The 19,683-nt window shown below is 47.9% G+C and overlaps 1 protein-coding gene across 1 annotated transcript; it reads right to left on the bottom strand.

Moving 5' to 3' along the window:
- Positions 1-7,568: 7,568 nt before the first annotated feature.
- GPR85 (G protein-coupled receptor 85) lies at positions 7,569-12,838 on the bottom strand. The gene has a single exon (XM_078860985.1). The coding sequence runs from the start codon at positions 11,658-11,660 to the stop codon at positions 9,864-9,866; it is 1,797 nt and encodes a 598-aa protein (XP_078717111.1). The 5' UTR covers positions 11,661-12,838; the 3' UTR covers positions 7,569-9,863.
- Positions 12,839-19,683: the final 6,845 nt, after the last annotated feature.

The raw sequence follows: 19,683 nt of genomic DNA, 5'->3' as shown, positions 1-19,683 counted from the left end.
GGTTTGTATTTTTGTTGTTGTCTCGGTGTGCCAGCGCACACTGGGCCTATACTCTTCGAAGCAGACGGCGGGTTAATTTCACGGTTAATATAACCCGCAGTAATAACCAGGGCGCCCGGTGGATTCAAACCTTGAACCTCTGCACCAGGCCGCTATACCGCTCGGTCCAGGCAGGGGTCGGCATCCAAAGTAACAAGAAGAGACATTTTTCGAATTCGGTAACAAAAAAAAACCCTCAGTATTTCAAGAGTCGCAACGGACCACGTGGTGAATGCGAGACGGTGATGGTTCCTTAATCAATAACGGCACGAAGCCGAAACCAATACCCGGCATTCGCCACGAAGTGACGGTGACGTCACCAAGGCGCCTGTGCCAGGCCAGGTGCACTTAAGAGGCCACGTGAAGTGTCGAAGGCTCGCTCACAGGAGGTCTCGGGACAGACCCAGGTGCCATGGGTCGGCTGACACATCCCCCCCAACAATCAAATATGCTCAAAATGTCCCCGCAATATATTGCTATAAACAATATTTAAAAAATTGCTATGCTATGTAAATTCAAACAACAATTTGCTAAACCTTGGCCACAATATCTGGACTTGTCTTCATATAACAATGCATAGATTTCTGTTTATATGATTGTGGTTATGGTTGTACTTTATGAATCCCTAATCTCTGCCATTACATACAATGAAACAATAAAAGGTAAAAAAGAAAAAAACAGAGCAATATAATACAATACACTATTAGAAATTATTGTAAAAAATAATTTAAAAGTCCATCCCATGTGTTAGTGAATTTTTTTAATATTTTAGGTAGGAAATTAGTTTTCAAATGTAGATATTCTTCTGGGGGGGGACCCCAGACCCCCTGGAAGATTTGGTCCACCCCAATGTTGACTCCATGGCTACGGCCTTGGTGCATCCATGAGCGACCACCAGCGATGCACAACCAGGGTGCGTCTTGGGAAGCTACGGTGCTATGCAACGTGATGGGCAGTAGAGGGCAGTGCGGTAGAGTACACTCAAGTGCTGTACCGTTACGCTACCTGCCCAGCACTCACCAACCAAACCAGCACGGTGACGCATCAGCAAATCACCCCCACAGCGTGGGGAGCACCTCATCCAGCAGTGGATTAACAAAATGCAACCCGTACCACGTACACATTTATCATTGACGTAGCCCAACTCTCAAAATGTTCAAATGTACTCACGAACTAAATTGGATCGAACAAAACATGTCCACATTTCAACTTTCAAGAGGTCTCGAATCTCAACGACACGGGTGATGATGCGTTATCGTTGTCCTTTGCTTCATTTGGCGAGGGAGTTTTGAGATGCTTCGTGCTTTGCAAGGGCAATGCTGGACAGTGTTGTTCTGAACAATACAGGGTGCTTCAAAAAGACATGTGAACACTTCTGAGAATTTGCAACAATACCACAAGAAATGTGCCTCCGGGCTCTGGAGACAACCTGAAGAAGATTCCAGGCACGTGTTGAGAATGATGGCGAACAAGTAGAGACTGTCTGACTTTTTGAAGCTATTAACATTAATTTGTTATCAAGTTACAGTGTATTATCCGTTATTTTTTTCTATTAAAAACGATAGTGCCATATAAGTGTTAACATCTTTTAAAACACCATGTACATATAGACGTTTTGTTGGGTCAGATCGCGTCAATATAAATGTGTCGTTAAGCTCGCCAAACCCCGACACAGCCAATTAGTAAAGTATGTCGCGTAAACAGAACGTACCAATTCGTTCCTAGCACAGCACACCGCTTGCGTGTTGGAGAGTAAACCCAACAACATTCACAATTCGAGTCCCGTGACGTTTCGTTGGTGTGGTTTGCGGACTTAACGATTTGACCCAAAACACCTCTATTGTGGATATTGGTCGCGAAAGAACTACGTGTTTTAAACAGTGCTGATCTGTATATCCCACGTCTGAGCTCCCCACCACCTCACCGCCCATGGACAGAACGTCCATGGGCATGTGAGACGAACCGTACAAGAGTACAAAAAATAACTACATAAAAAAAACACCCAACACGCGCATTTCATTGAATACGATACTTGCGGCTCGTTTTGTTCCGCTTACAAAAGTATCATGCAGTGGATAAAAAAAAAACTATCGCCTGGAAATTAAATAGCGACTGAAAATTACCCGGATCAATTCTGTGGATGCAACTGTAGGTTCTAATTGAGAGATTTCCCCCCCCCACACCCGCCCCCCTCCCCCTCCGTACAAGTCTGCAAGGGGGTACGTATCCTGACGCATTTCTTCGATAGAGCTGCGTTAATGGATTGCCCGAGCAGTCCTCTGAAGGCGCGCTTCTCATAAAATACACGAGGTGCTGGGGCGCAAGGTGGCCAATGTTGAGTTTAAAGCGAGCCACGTGGCTTTGGGATTTTTGAACGATTTAAATATTGCACGCGCGTCAGGTTCTGCGGCGTCGCTTAAAGCAAGCGCCGTAATAACAGACGCAACGGGTGTCGAGATCATATTACCTTCCCCCCGTCCTCCTTCCCGGGGGGGGGGGTGGCTGCGAACCGTCTGTCACAGGAGCGAAGCTCAGCCCACTGACGCCACAAGCGTCCGCTGGAGACGCGATTACGACGACACCCTTTTACGCACCGACCTACCTACCCCGAGCCCCCGGGACCAGTCCGGTCTCCACGCCGTCAAGATGGGGGGGGGGGGGGGGGTTTGACCTCAATGGGGCTTCTTCTCAGAATGGGGAGAGTTGAGGGGGCATAACCTCTATTATGGATGATATTGTTCGCGAAAGCCTACGTGTTAAACGTTCTTACAGGCAACGCACACCGAGACCACGCTTATTAAGTTAAAACCCGAAAGGTCTTTGTTATCGCGCCGCTTGCGGTGAGCGAGCGGAGCACGTAAACAACCGCTCGATGGCTCACGGGTTTTTTTGTCCGATTAACAAAAAAGATGTTATAGCACGCGTCCGCTTTGGAATAATTCGTTTTTCGCTTCACGCTGCGAGAATTTCGGGTTCTGCCGCAAAGACAGCGCGGCGCCACGTGCGTCGTGCTGATCTTCCGCGATGTGCGATTCGGGTGGTACCCGCTGTGCTTGCTCGGCACGATGTCCGACGTTTCGCTCCACGTTCTGGAAGCTTCTTCGGCACACAACAAAGTCTCGCAGCGCGTGGAAGAGAACTCCACAGCACGACCGCGAACACCAACTCGGTCGTACGTCGATCCCGTTGTTTTCAACAAATCTCACTACGCTAATGACGTTCTCACGTAGGGCTTGTGTTTGAAAAAAAGACTCGGACACAGTGACCGAGTGTGCCGGCGCGTGGAATGGTGTGAGCATTTCACCGCAAGAGTGGCGACAATTTGACGACACCCCCTTGTTAATGCCTCTCACGTGGCCCTAACGCAGAGAGGGGTGGCGTTACCCACGGCTCACGGATCGTCTCACAATGGCATACGGTTCACGGCAACACGAGGCCTTAACCCCTTTCAAAACGGCCCGTAAAAAAACGATTCATCCGTCACGCCACTGCAAGCATCCGAGCAAAGCTGATCGGACTACTAAATTATATTTTTTAAACCGGGAAACAATATGTGAACGTCCTCCTACTCAGCCCTCAGCAGGGAAAATATTTCCTACACCTGCCCTAACACAGCTATTCCCCTACGCCAGGCATGTCCAAAGTCCGGCCCGCGGGCAGATTTCATACGGCCCGCAGCTTCGGTCTTATAATGTGTTAGTTATGGCTCACCAGCTCTGTCAGAATAAATACATCATAAAATTCATGGAAATTTAAGGTATTCTATACAGTTTGTTCAATGTTATCTGACTGAATGAAAGGCAGAATTGCGTTTTTAGAGTTGTTCCCGTCTGCCTGAGTGGCTTATATTTGGTTACATTGTCATTTGAAAAATAAAGGTAATTGTGACAATGAATTTTTTTTATAACAGTGTGTATTTCCACGTAACTTTTGTGGTTAAAACAATGTCAAAAGGAACCATTGGCCCCCGGGCATCTTCACTTTATCAAATGTGGCCCTCTTTGCAAAAAGTTTGTGGACACCCCTGCCCTACGCAATAGGTTAGTTTAACATAACCCTCACGAACACCCTAAATTGGTTCGCGTTTAACCATGTAACATTAACGCGTCCCCCTACTCTCCTCAGCTGCAGGGCACACTGTGCGTGTTTCGTATGTGTGTGCAGCGGTCGTGTAGTGGTTAGCACTCTGCCCTACAAAACCTTGCCATTCCAGTTAGATTCCGAATCGTTGGCAACATCAGCGGCAACTATCTGAACCAATTCTGAGCCTTCCCCAGGTCAACTCGCACCTCCGATTAGCACGGTTGGCTACGTAGGGTGCAAAATAATTGAAACATACCAACTTGGTCTTAAAATTAGTACCTGGCGCTGTGCGTAAATGTCAGCACTGGGTAAATAAGAGTGTGGTGCAGGCCACGCTGACCTCAACTATAAACTCTGTTATTTTACCAGGTAAGGCACACTGAGCTCTTTGTTAAAAGCCAACTGGTCACAATAGCTCAACGAATTGGTTTATCACGTGGAAATGTATAGCAGCCAAAGATTCTAAATGCATGTTCCTGAATGTGGTGGGAAAAACTGGAGAACCCGGAGAATAACCACACGCCCATGGGGAGAGACATGTAAGCTACAAATATACAGGCGTCGGGATCGAACCCCATCGACCTTCTACATACCAGGCGAGGTCGTTAACATCTCGCTACCGCAGCTCAGAGGTCGCAACCGGGTACCCGATACCCGTACCCTACCCGATACCTGGCTACCCGTACCCGTTTACGACCCTGGTGCGGCCGGGTACGGGTAGACCCTGAGTCACTGGTGAGTAACTGTCACTCATTTCCCAACGTCTCGTCTCTTCTCACAATTCAAGTTCCTAGAATCAACCCACCCGCGCCTGCAACATGGCTTCATCCCAGAGGTCGCAATCAGGTACTCGATACCCGTACCCGGCCGGGCACGGGTACCCTTTTGCGACCCTGGTGCGGCAGGGTACGGGTAAGGAATCAAAACCCGTTTGCGACCTCTGCCGCAGCTACCCCTACATGTGCTTTCGGCCTTGACAAGTGCTTGCTGACAGCACTTGCCCCAACAGCCTATATGGCAATGAGGATATGGGGGGGGGGGGTTATTTGTCTTTGATAAAAGGGGCAACCGGGATATAAATTTGGCCCTGGCGTTGCTCGCTCTTGAATACCGGGGCCAGGATTGCAAATTGAGATGCAATGCCCCGCGTTCATGACCGTCGCCTGGCATTGAAGCCTCGTCAAGAGAGAGAAAAAAAAATCATGACAGTGAAACGTAAACGCTAGGAGGGAAATGAGCTAAACCGACGCGTTGGTGGTTCGCGAAGAATAATTGAGCGGGGAGGAGAAAGCTTTGCAGAAAAAAATAGGGCGTCCTGAAATAGGCTCCCATCCTGCGTTTAACTCCCTTAATAGTGATGTCCATCAATTTCTGTGCACTTCTCTTCCCGGATAGACGAACAGCATCTCATTGAAGACATCTTCCCATGAGTAACTTTTACCATGGGCATTCCATCTCCATTAAATTTTGGCCAGCTTACCCTTCATCAACCTTGTGATGCCTACAGTATGCATTTGGTTTTAAATTGTACACTTGCATAACATTTTTGTCAACCCACTGCCGCACAGTGGACCTAACGATGCCGTGTGGATCCGTGGGGGTTATGTTGGCACAATTCAGAATTCTGGTTGGCAAATGGTGGGAGCATAGACGTTGGGTTATTGGTACAGTACAATAACTGATTATGCTACACCGTCTTGTGCTGACAATTTAGCACCGCAGCAGTTTACACCTGTTTTACAAAAGGTGGACGCCCATTCAACTACTATCCAGGCTCAACCCCGCTTAGCTTTTGAGATTTGACATGGGTTTCATTCAGTCTCACGAAATCAGCGAAGCGAATCCTTAATCGGCACTCATTAGGCATTATTATCACCTAGATTAATGTAATTATAAAGGATGAACCATTTTTTTTTACGCAGTATTTCTCACACAATACCTCCAAAAATTACAAAACATCCCCGCGGAGATGGCCGCTCCGCAACATATTGCCAACAGCTGTTCCACTTCAATAAAGATCTCCTTGGCACGGGCCGACACCCATAATCAATGATCACGAAAAAAAATGTATGCGCGCGCCAATTCGTTTTGGCAAAGGGGGCCGCTCATTGCTCCACCCCTTCATCTCCCGTCTCCGTTGCGCACACGCGCCTCGTTTGAATTTGTATTTTCTTCAAGCGACCAAATCTGGAGTTAGAGTCATCAATTCAGGGCCAATTTACGACCGCGACTTTTCCCTCCTCCTTGCTTGCGGTTTCACAACCCACGGAATGATCACGCCGGGAACGTTTTGTGGCGGCAAACGACACGAAGTGAAATGCGGCGCTACAGGTATGGACGGGGAGACAAGAGAAGGGATGAGAGGCGATAGGGAGTGGGAGGCATGGGAGTGGGAGGGATGACCCGCCACACGAAGCGCTCGATAGGGAAGGGAGCAGCGGTGTTAATGATTGTTCTCTCCCACCCACCCAAACAACCCTCCCGTGATTCTACGAATTGTCACGAGTTAGGATTACCATTTAATTCAATAATCAATCGTCCCAATTTTAATGCAGCGGCCTCGAGTGAACAAAGTGGGCCATGTGAGACTGCCCGATAAATTAAAAAGAATCATCACCGGCCATGAGCTTATCCATTGCTGAAGGCCTCCACATCCTTGAGGGATGACAAAATAAACCGTACACATGGGGAGAAAACAAAAATCTACCTTTGCACCCGATATTCAAAGCGTGTATTGTGAACATTTAGATTTGATATTGATTGATGAATTGATGCCGATAATGGAGATGTTCGGAAGGAGATTTGGGGCGCCACAGTGGCGAGATGTTAACTCCCTCGCCTGGCACGTAGGAGGTCGTGGGTGTTGATTCCGACCCTGACGCCTGTTGTACAGTATTTGGAGTTTAGATGTTCTCCTCCATTTCGAAACACGCATTAATAGACTTTGGCTGCTGCTATACATTTCCACATGATACCCACTTCGTTGATCTATCATTTGTGGCCAGGCCACTCATGAAAAAGAGCTATATAGCTCAGTGGGCCTCATCTGGTGAAATAAAAATATTTTCATAGTTCATAGTTTTATATGAATGAAGAGGGGATGTAAGAACTATTGGAATCAAGTGCTATATGTACCCACTGTATAGTACAAGATGCGTGAAAGCATCAGGCTTACCTTGATGTGAATGATATGCCGATGATAAATGCACATTATTTTGTTGAAAACAATGAAATTTTTTTGTTTACGGATGCCAGGCCGCAGCAGGGAATGTTCAAGGATATATGCAGAAATATGAATACAAAAAATTGTCATGAAAAATCGAGAGCCCTTAAAATATAAATAAACTTGATGATTTGGTGTGAAATGTTCATATCACAGGTGCCGTAACACATTAAAACAATACATAGAGAAAAAAATCACAATGTAGTCACCTAAGAGTCAAGAATGTAGCAGCTCATAATTTATATCTCAAACACACCCTTTCTGTGCAAACAATCATTTGTATTTAGACATCCAAAATACAAAGGAGAAAAAATTACGCTTAAATCATCATCATCATCATGAATCTTTAGGGCATGGATCCTGTGGTTTCCCCACACAGATCCAACCAAAGTCACGTGTCCAAGTAACCTTTTAACGTATCAATCACAGCAACACATTTGCTCCTTTGAAAATGTTCAAAATATGCAACAGGAAAAATAAGGAACCCTTAAGTTTCTAAGAGTCGAAGAGATAAAAAAAATTGACTGTCGAACACACACACATACGAGCACATCTTGTTCCTCTCTAGAATATAGCTACAGGGGGATATGTACAGTACATTACAAAGCTGCGAGAAATTAATCCATGTGTACAATAACGATTTCCCATTTTCGTGGTCCGCTTCTTGGCACTTGTGACTGCATGAGAAAAAAAACCAACACGTTTTAAAGGCAGTATTTTTTGTTTCGTTTCAGAAAGTACATTGGGAGAAGCGCGTTTTTTTTTTTAAAGATTGCACGGCGCACCGTCCGTTAATTCCCGTCCCAGAGACGACGTCTATTCATTACAAAACAGGGCGAGCGTTGCCACCGCAATTGTCATTCAAGTGCGGTTGCCCGAACGATGTCACGGACGCATGCGCGCTACTAGGGGAGATGGGGGGGGGTGGGCCCTCGGAATGGCCCCGGCGAACAGCCTCACCACATTGATTGTGCAGTGCATCATAGCGAATGTCTGCCAGGGAGAGAATGCTCGCTCACACACACACATATACACACGTGTCACGAGGAGAGCTGTCAATGACCACCGTGCACGCGTACATACATGCATGCCTTGCTTGGGCGCGTGTCCAAAAAGAATTACAAAAAAATAACAGGCTTGGGTTTCTTGCAGCGATCTCACACCCATTCCCCCCCCACCACCACCAACACTCCACGTCACCAACCTCTGTTTTCAGTTCATTGATGAAATTGCCGTTCGAAGTGTCTTGGGACAAGCTTTGTTTTAATTACTGACCTTCTGCCAAAAGCGTACCAAACACTACAGTTGCCGTGTTCCGTCTCTTGAAGCTGCCGCTCCTGTGTCACCGTAATGCACAGTCGGATACGGAAGGTTGTCGATCAAAGCGGTGTACCCCCGTGGCCACCTTTGATGGGGTTTTTTTTCTTGTTTCAGTCAGCTCCGTACATTTCCCCTTCCAAATTTTCAATCATTATTATAATTGCACAGGCCGTCGAATGTCCGATGTTTTAGTTGGCTGCGTTTCTGCAGCATCTGTTAGCGTTTTCTTAATACTGTCGATTTTAAATGAAAAGCATGCATACTCGCACAACAAACTCAAGCACTCAATAGGTCATGACAGTGAGACGAAATAAAATACATGGATATCCCAAAAAACAAGTAGAAACAGCAGCAGATAATAAAAAATGTGCATCACCCAAATGGAGACTGCACCATTACAGAAATAAGTATTCAAAGAAAATACTCTAGTGGTTTCTTTCAATATGCATAATAGAATAAATTAAGACTGAACCGCATTAACAATAACATTATCGCGAAGGTGCTGATTATAACATGAATTTAAAAAACTGAAACGAATCATGATGCTGTACAAAGGGCGAGTTTTTCTCTTGCGAGCTCTGTTTCACAAATCCTGCCCGGTCAGTTGTTCAACCATCATCAACTTACCACCTCAAATTGCAGGCAAAAACGAGAAACGTAAAAAAAACCCCCCACAACAACCGATCCTCCAACCTAAATCTAACCCACAGCTTTTCAACATCCCACCACACAAACCTTGATCCCAATCTCGGTCACGATCAAAATGCCCCATCTTTAAAAAAAGAAATGCGCACGTAAACAAAACCCACCAACGAACGTACCAGGCCTCCTCCACTGTTTGGTGGGAGTGCACTTGCCAATAACATCCAGCAACTAAGCAGCATTAATAACAGGCCTGACTGCTCTCTGAAAGTGGAAACCTATCCAGTCTGCCCGATTACACGTTAAAAGCCTCTGCGAAAAAACCACACACACATGGGGTCAGAAATGCCATCAGCTTACCCTCCAATGTTATTTCCCCCCCTCAAATTTATATTAAGGGACAACCATTACCTTCTCGAATATTCGATCACCGACACATCACCCCTGGGGCTAGCTGATCTCTTTGCGCGTGGCAAAAAAGACAAGCCCACAACGGGACCCAGACAAAGCCCACCACCGCCACCACCAAACCACACACACACCGGAGCGAGGGCTCTCACACGACATAGTATGCCTCGTGTGGCAGGCGCGGCTTGCGACAGTATGGGATGGCGCTATACAGACAGCGCCTGAGCTCCTTGTTAGACACCAAGCACACGAAAGGGTTGACGGCAGCCTGGGCGAAGCTGAGCCACACGGCCACGCTCAGGTAGGCTGGTGGGACGCTGCACGCACGCACGAACACTCGCCAATAGCACGCAACCACATAGGGGGCCCACAGCACCAGGAACAGCAGGGTCATGATGTAGAACATCTTGCCCAGCCGCTTCTCGGTTTTGAAGTCGTCCAGAACCAGCAGGCGCTTGTTCTGACCACCAGCACCACCGCCGCCGTTGCCACCACCACCTCCTCCTCCTCCACCGGCACCACCAGCAGCAGCTCCGCCACCACCAGCAGCACCTCCACCGCCGGCCCCTACAGCTGCCGAGGGCCGAATGCCCACGAGGGTGGGCGGCGTGGGACCTCGACCGAAGCCGGCGATCCAGTTGGCCGCCGCCTGCCCAGTGGCTCCGGGGCCGTGGAATGTCCAGTTCTGGCTGATGGCCGGCACGAGCTGCACGGGTTTCATCTTGCGGTGGTCGTAGACGAAGAGGATGAGCTTGAGGTAGACCACCTGGGTGGCGAACACGATGACCACGAGCATGAGCATGAAGCCCAGCGAGTCGTTCTCCTTGAAGTAGCGGTGCTCGAAGGTGCACTGGCCCTCCTCGGCGATGAAGGCGTACGTGCCCACGTCGAAGACGGGCGGGAAAGCCATCGCCACCGACAGGATCCAGGCCATGCACACGATGGCGGCGCAAGTCCACGATGTCATGCGCTTCGAGTAGAAGCGGTGGTGAGCGACGGCGATGTAACGCGTGACGCTTACGCAGAAGAGCATGAAGGCGGCGTGGAAGCAGAAGAGGACGCTCGTGAAGGCCAGATACTTGCACGGCCGCGAGCCGTAGCCCCACGCAGACGAGGACGACGGGGACGAGGAAGAGGAGGAGGACGAGGCCGACATCGCGGCGGCCGCTGCCGACGAGGCCGCCGCGGCCGCAGCAGCCGCCGACGATGACGACGAAGACGACGACGAAGACGACGACAGCGAGGAGGAGGCCGCGGCGGCCACCGCAGCAGCAGCCGCCGAGGAAGGCGCCGTTGACGAGGCTGACGAAGCGGCGGCCGCGGCTGCAGCTGCGGCCGCGGCCGCGGCGATCGAGATGGAGGAGACCACGGACGAGGCCGGCGACGAAGCCGACGAGGTGACGACCGCAGCAGCCGCAGCAGCGGCCGTCACCGGCGCAGGTGACGAGGTGATGGAGGCCAGCACGAAGGGGAAACACACGAGGGAGCGCAGGAGGTCGGCGGCGCACAGGTCCAGGAGGAAGTAGTAGGGCACCTTGCGCAAGCTGCGTTCGCGCAGGATCACGAAGGCCACCAGCAAGTTGCCCGCAGCGCCCACGGCCACGATGAGGCCCAGCGAAGAGATCTTAGCCAGCGAGGCCACGGCGGCCGTGGTGGCCGTGGCAGGGCCTCCGCCCAGCTGCTGGAAGCTGCCATTGACCGCGGCGAGCAGAGGGAGGGCCTGGAGACCCAAGCCCAGCAGCTGATGCTGCTGGGGCAGCAGCAAGTGGCTGGAGTTCGCCATGGGAGGGCAGAAGGCAGCTTGCTCGGCCTTCGTGTCCACCACCACCACTATTGCCACCACCAGCAGCAGCAGGCTGTTGTTGTTGTGCACCTTCTGGTTCTTGGTCGTCCACGGCAGTGGCGCCGAGGTGCGATTTGGCAAATTGGTTGTGGCAGAAATCATGGAAACTGGATTCTGGCTCGCAGCGTGTTGATGTTATTGTGGCTTCCACAGTGGTGTTCTAGCACCATTGTAAAACTGTTATACTGTTTTAAGACTACCTTTGCCAGGCATGAGTCTCGGTGGACTGTCGCCCGGGTTTATAAATACATTTTTATTAATTCATTGCCTGCGTTGTTATCGCGCCTATTTTAATAATCTCTTTGTTTTCCTTATCTCGGCAGAAACGCGCTCCAGTGTTTTCGGAGCACAGCATTTGTCTCGGTGGCTATTCGTCTACCAGCCTCGCCATCACGTCTACGTTACCTATACTTAGACGAATATTTAACGAAATAAACCGAATCCTTCTGCTCGACCGCCACTGATGATGATAAACGACAGTAGCAGTTGTAGCAGCAGCAGCTGAAACGAAGACGGAGGCTGTGGTCCAAAAGCATCAGCAGCATCAGCAGAAGACGACGAAGCCGGCTTTGGTTGCGAGCAGGAGGAAGATGATGGGAAGGAAGAACGAGGAGAGGCGAGAGAATCTCCGAGACGACGCGGAGAGGAACGCCGCTCCAACAACTCCATCACAAAATGGTGCAGCGCCAAGCGTTGCCGCCGTCTCCTCCTCCTCCTGCTACCGGAGTCGCCATGTCTCGCAACAGCTACATATCATCATACGCTCTCAAGACATCCTACTCCTTTTGTGCTTACAATTCCCTTGTTGTTGTTGTACTACAAGATTGTGTTTGTCGTCGATTTGTATGCGATAATAACAATGTTGTTGTTGTTGTTGGCACAGCGTTGGATATTGGTGGCGGTGGTGGTGGTTGACGCCTCGGCAAACACAAAAAAAATGCTCAAAACACATTCGCCAATAACGCCGCCTTGAAACAAAAGGGAATTAAGCAACGACGACAAATATTCTAGCGGCGATGAAAGGTGGTGGGGGGGGGAGACGTTCCGGGCAACGGCCCTTCTTCGTGACAAGAGTGGCGAGGTTTGCTAAATTGCCGAGTGGTGGGTGGGTGGTTGTGGTGGGGGGTGGTGGTGATTGTGGGTGGTGGTGGGGGGTGGTGGTGATTGTGGATGGTGGTGGGGGGTGGTTGTGGGTGGGTGGATGCGAGGTGGATGCGAGGCAGGCGCAGGAACGCAGTACACGCGCCTAGAGGAGTGGGGGGACGACGACGCCGCTTCCGCTTTGGGCTGGGGCGCTGCGTCCCCTCTTATAGGTGGGGGGAGGGCGGGCGCGGCGAGCCCCCCCCCCTCTCAATCCCCCATTAGCGACGCACTTTTGTTGCGCGAGTACAACTCGGCGGCCATGTTGGGTCAGGGCGTTTGTTTGGATGACGGGGCGGTGCCGCTGCTTCTCACGTCATCCAACGCCTGCCGTGAGGTTGTGTGGTGACGTCGACTTCCCGTAGTAAGATGGCCGCCGTGACGTACCGACCCCTCCCCCCCCCACAACCCCTACCCCCAGGACATGCCATTGGTCGATTGTCAAAAAAAATCACGTGGACGTGCGATTCGCCGCGTGGCCAATCAGCAGGCGCAGCCCCCACCTCCTCCCACTGGGCTCGCGTGTGTGGGAAGAGGTGGGCGGGGTTGCTGAGGGGAGGGGCTGTGGGGGGGGTGGAGGGGTCAGCACGTGCGTGCTTAGTACCGATAATTGATCTTCTTGGTTCTTTCGGTAAAGTCACGTAGAAGGGAAATAATAAAATAATAAAAATAAAACAATAAAGTTGATTGGTCCACACCCGAGACAGCTTTCCTTAGAGCCTTTTGGCGTCATCTGGTCCAACCCATATGAGACTAGGCTCTAAGGAAAGCTGTCTCGGGTGTGAACCAATCAACTTCAAGGACAGTGCATACATTATCAGAGTTATGTTTCTTTTTTGCATTATGACTGCAGGTATTGTGGTCTATGCAAACATGACTCCTCGTAAAAAAGGTGTCAGTTTTGTTGCCAGATAGAAGGGTAAAAACAACAATTATCATGTTTTTTTTACTGGCAAATGAGGTTCCAATGGTGAATTTCCACGTGTTCATGGCGGGACTAGGATGGTCGCTTCTGTTGACTGCCCACCAAAGTGAGTTGCAGCATCACAAATTAAAGGGCCACAAGTTTGCATGTTGCTGTCATAAAAAGTCTAGTTTATTTATAACCAGGTGAGAACTCGAGAGACCAGGATAGTCTCATTTTCAGGTCACATGTGGCTTTAGTCTGCCAGTAGTGAGCGATAATTGCTATGCGTATTATCCCAATTGAGTCATTTGCGGTGTAATCGTCTAATTTAGAAAATATGTAAACCTGACGCCGGCAATGGCCATATTTCACAACGCTGGTCAGTACGGGTGGGTGGAAGTGGAGAGGAATTCCACGTTGGAGCAAAGTCGAACAACAAAAGATGTAGCGGCACTGATTTTCTGCCCACAACATAGCCTCGCAGCTTGCTTTGCGAGCTGTTGTTGAACTTCTTTCGCACCGTACATTGCCAACCGTGCTCATCCAAAAACTATCCAGGCTCTAAACTGCTTAGCTTCTCGAGATCTGTCTGACAAGCTCCGGTTTATTCAGGATGCTTTGTTGAAAGGGTATTTTTTGTTGAATGCATTGGTCAATGGCACAGATTTGAGAGCGATAGTGTGGGTGTATTTGCTAATATAATGAGCCAAGAATGCGTGTGTCCCGCGCGTGACGTCACTCCAAATGAGGCCCAGCCCCCGCGTGACGTCACTCCACATGAGGCCCACCCGCTCTCATTAATATTAATGAGTGGGCGGATTATTACACTTGCGCAGAGGAAGGTCGCGTTGAAATACATAAAGAAAATGAATAAAAAATGTTTTATTCACTTTATTTTCATCTTTATTTTTTCTATTTACGTGACTTTACCGAAAGAACCATAGAATATGAATTCCTGCACCCCCATCATTAATAATCATGAGCTGAACAATTAATCTATTGCATATTTCAGATTTACTGCAATCTACGGGCAAAAGGATAGTATTTTAAATGTTTGTGTGGGGTGGGGGGGTGTTGAGGGTGGAGGTATAGTGTTTAACTTACTCGGCACTATCCCTTCAAAACAAAGGAACAATTCCTGGCAAAGGACTTAACTCCAGTGGAGGTGGAGTTCTTCTCAGTTGGTTCAGATTAAAATGAGCAGGTTCTGCAGTGGTGTAATGAACATGAGGATTAAGGCTTGTTGCTTTTGACATCATCACATCGCGTGCCAAGCAAGCATTAATAACTCATTGTGCCAGCCTTAATAATTAATAGAACACGCCTTCAGGGAGCTGATAGTGCCAGTCTTAAAATTGAGCCAAGTGTGCTATCTTCATAGTAGCTATAATTATCATCCTCAATAGCTAGGAATAACAGCATGAATATGGCATATTAATAACAGCCTTAAAATAATAGAATGTAATAATACCATGTTTAAAAGGAGCTAATATATTGGCACCAGCCTGCTTCTTTCGTATGGTTGGTAGTTGACCAACAACGTGTATCTGGTCCGTTGGAGGTTGGTGAATGAGTCTGGACGGAATCAGGCGTAGCCTGGTGAATATCTGATATTGCTGCCAGCCAATGATTTAAGCAGGCAGTGCGCATTCTGCGGTCTATGGTTTTGAGTGAGATTGGGGTGACCCCAGTTGTGGACTATTGCCAATTTCCATCTGTGTAGGATGTTTGATGCTGGCGGTTAAATACAGATTCATTGCGTACAGACAAGTTGAAATGTGGAGGATATTTCATGGAGGATCGGCGAATACGCGCTTGGTTATGGACATTGGCATTGCCTCAGGTTGCTCAGCATTTCTACGAGATAGTATGTAGGGGATAACAGAGCTAGTCTTAATATCCTTAATAGCAAGGTGTGTCCCAAAAGTACAACAGACCGTTAAATTGAAAATTAATGTGCAACTTCAATGCAGTAATGTCGCTTACAAAAGTGTTTTTTGTCTGTTATCCCATTTGTCATCAACTGTAACGATTGTGAAATTGAATCAGGGTCTGCATCTAGGAACTTTGTAAAACAAATATATCGCGAAAACCTACGTGTTAAACCAAATATATAATAGGTGACGTTTCGGGCAATGACCCTTCATCATATGACATACCCAAAACATTGTCTATTTTAGATGTTTTTTCCCCTTTCAATTTAATTGAGTGTCTTGAGTTTTTTTGTTACAATAATTGTCCTTGTTCACCACTGCCAACGGAACATCACCAAATAACTTCTTGCCATTTTAAACGGTCGTGTAGGCAGGCGTCTTCCTACCAGAGGTGGGACAAAGTCATTGTTATGCAAGTCCAAGTCGAGTCGCAAGTCATCAAATTCATGACTCGAGTCTGACTCGAGTCCAAGTCACATGACTCGAGTCCACATCTCATAGGTGGGACAAAGTCATTGTTATGCAAGTCCAAGTCGAGTCGCAAGTCATCAAATTCATGACTCGAGTCTGACTCGAGTCCAAGTCACATGACTCGAGTCCACATCTCATAGGTGGGACAAAGTCATTGTTATGCAAGTCCAAGTCGAGTCGCAAGTCATCAAATTCATGACTCGAGTCTGACTCGAGTCCAAGTCACATGACTCGAGTCCACATCTCATAGGTGGGACAAAGTCATTGTTATGCAAGTCCAAGTCGAGTCGCAAGTCATCAAATTCATGACTCGAGTCTGACTCGAGTCCAAGTCACATGACTCGAGTCCACATCTCATAGGTGGGACAAAGTCATTGTTATGCAAGTCCAAGTCGAGTCGCAAGTCATCAAATTCATGACTCGAGTCTGACTCGAGTCCAAGTCACATGACTCGAGTCCACATCTCATAGGTGGGACAAAGTCATTGTTATGCAAGTCCAAGTCGAGTCGCAAGTCATCAAATTCATGACTCGAGTCTGACTCGAGTCCAAGTCACATGACTCGAGTCCACATCTCATAGGTGGGACAAAGTCATTGTTATGCAAGTCCAAGTCGAGTCGCAAGTCATCAAATTCATGACTCGAGTCTGACTCGAGTCCAAGTCACATGACTCGAGTCCACATCTCATAGGTGGGACAAAGTCATTGTTATGCAAGTCCAAGTCGAGTCGCAAGTCATCAAATTCATGACTCGAGTCTGACTCGAGTCCAAGTCACATGACTCGAGTCCACATCTCATAGGTGGGACAAAGTCATTGTTATGCAAGTCCAAGTCGAGTCGCAAGTCATCAAATTCATGACTCGAGTCTGACTCGAGTCCAAGTCACATGACTCGAGTCCACATCTCATAGGTGGGACAAAGTCATTGTTATGCAAGTCCAAGTCGAGTCGCAAGTCATCAAATTCATGACTCGAGTCTGACTCGAGTCCAAGTCACATGACTCGAGTCCACATCTCATAGGTGGGACAAAGTCATTGTTATGCAAGTCCAAGTCGAGTCGCAAGTCATCAAATTCATGACTCGAGTCTGACTCGAGTCCAAGTCACATGACTCGAGTCCACATCTCATAGGTGGGACAAAGTCATTGTTATGCAAGTCCAAGTCGAGTCGCAAGTCATCAAATTCATGACTCGAGTCTGACTCGAGTCCAAGTCACATGACTCGAGTCCACATCTCATAGGTGGGACAAAGTCATTGTTATGCAAGTCCAAGTCGAGTCGCAAGTCATCAAATTCATGACTCGAGTCTGACTCGAGTCCAAGTCACATGACTCGAGTCCACATCTCATAGGTGGGACAAAGTCATTGTTATGCAAGTCCAAGTCGAGTCGCAAGTCATCAAATTCATGACTCGAGTCTGACTCGAGTCCAAGTCACATGACTCGAGTCCACATCTCATAGGTGGGACAAAGTCATTGTTATGCAAGTCCAAGTCGAGTCGCAAGTCATCAAATTCATGACTCGAGTCTGACTCGAGTCCAAGTCACATGACTCGAGTCCACATCAGACTCGAGTCCACATCTCATAGGTGGGACAAAGTCATTGTTATGCAAGTCCAAGTCGAGTCGCAAGTCATCAAATTCATGACTCGAGTCTGACTCGAGTCCAAGTCACATGACTCGAGTCCACATCTCATAGGTGGGACAAAGTCATTGTTATGCAAGTCCAAGTCGAGTCGCAAGTCATCAAATTCATGACTCGAGTCTGACTCGAGTCCAAGTCACATGACTCGAGTCCACATCTCATAGGTGGGACAAAGTCATTGTTATGCAAGTCCAAGTCGAGTCGCAAGTCATCAAATTCATGACTCGAGTCTGACTCGAGTCCAAGTCACATGACTCGAGTCCACATCTCATAGGTGGGACAAAGTCATTGTTATGCAAGTCCAAGTCGAGTCGCAAGTCATCAAATTCATGACTCGAGTCTGACTCGAGTCCAAGTCACATGACTCGAGTCCACATCTCATAGGTGGGACAATGTCATTGTTATGCAAGTCCAAGTCGAGTCGCAAGTCATCAAATTCATGACTCGAGTCTGACTCGAGTCCAAGTCACATGACTCGAGTCCACATCTCATAGGTGGGACAAAGTCATTGTTATGCAAGTCCAAGTCGAGTCGCAAGTCATCAAATTCATGACTCGAGTCTGACTCGAGTCCAAGTCACATGACTCGAGTCCACATCTCATAGGTGGGACAAAGTCATTGTTATGCAAGTCCAAGTCGAGTCGCAAGTCATCAAATTCATGACTCGAGTCTGACTCGAGTCCAAGTCACATGACTCGAGTCCACATCTCATAGGTGGGACAAAGTCATTGTTATGCAAGTCCAAGTCGAGTCGCAAGTCATCAAATTCATGACTCGAGTCTGACTCGAGTCCAAGTCACATGACTCGAGTCCACACCTCTGCTTCCTACATCGCCTGTTTAATTCCCATAATTTCGGGCTGGGCTGTCCAGGAAAGATGGGACGGGAAGGTAGTCAAATCTCGGGACATCTCTCTCAGTCCTGTACTCGATTCAAACAATGGGTCGCGATTGACTGAAATAGCTCAATAATTGTAAATGGAAAAACAGAGGCAACCAGCTTGCTCAATGTTTTGTGCAACGCTATAAAAAACAGCAGGAAAGTTAGGGGCACGAAACGTTAACTTAAGTCTTTGGCAAATAATGATATATCCCTCATCTTCTCTTAGGCTATTTGATTTTTAGTCACGATTCAGGGTCAAAATTCAATGATGGGTTCTTCATCGTCTTGTTTGTAATGTGTTTTTTTGTTTGTACCTTCTCATTTGTACTGCCTCGTGTGTACGTTATGTCTCGGTTTGTTCAGGCTCGCTCTAAGTGTCTCTTATGCTTGGTATAGTTACGTCTATCTAGTATTGTCTCCTTTGTATTACTCCTATAATGAGCCAAGAATGTCTGTTTGTGTGAACGCACGTGACGTCACTCCACATGCCGCACCCCCTGTCATGAATATTCATGAGCCGGTGCTTTTTTACATTCACGCAGAAGGTCGAGCAGAAATCCTTTTTTTCGCAAATTCGCTTTAAGTTTGACGTTACTTTCTTGAAAGTGAATCTAATAAATAATTCTACGCAGCAACAAAGTGGATTTGGTGTCTTTATTTATTTCTTCAGCACTGGAGACAAAAGGCAAGTCTAATTTATGCTTCTACATGATGGTAAAATATACATTTCTCGGTGACTTTCCAGATATTGTATCAAATTCCAATTTATTTCAACCACAGCGACCGAAAGCAGAAGAGAATAAAGTATCAGAGCAGTGAATTTGAACAAATTGAAGATCGGTTCTATACAGTGCTACAGTGAAATGCAGTGATGTGTTTGATGACATACTTTCGTGCAAGATTCACCGCCATTAAATTTACACAAGATGCAATTATAGTCTGCTCAATCTTTTCGTAAATATTGCAGCTTCCGTCCTATGATGGGCCAACAAGCTCGCTATCAGATATGCACTGCAGCGTCTGTGCTGCCTCTATCGTCTGCACAGCTGCTATTTTCTCTTACCCACTGTCTCCATGCGTGGTCTGATCTCCGTTATATTATCTTATCTCTTCAGTCTACCGCTATCCGCAACACAAAGCCCCGTACC

Source organism: Lampetra fluviatilis, chromosome 11 (assembly GCF_964198595.1).
Source record: "Lampetra fluviatilis chromosome 11, kcLamFluv1.1, whole genome shotgun sequence".
NCBI classification, from domain to species: Eukaryota; Metazoa; Chordata; class Hyperoartia; order Petromyzontiformes; family Petromyzontidae; genus Lampetra; species Lampetra fluviatilis.
Note: the sequence above shows the minus strand (reverse complement) of the source record. Positions and strands in the feature narration are given on the sequence as shown.

Bases quoted from the DNA above. Each gene is read 5' to 3' on its own strand.
- GPR85 (XM_078860985.1), bottom strand. From the start codon at position 11,660: ATGATTTCTGCCACAACCAATTTGCCAAATCGCACCTCGGCGCCACTG.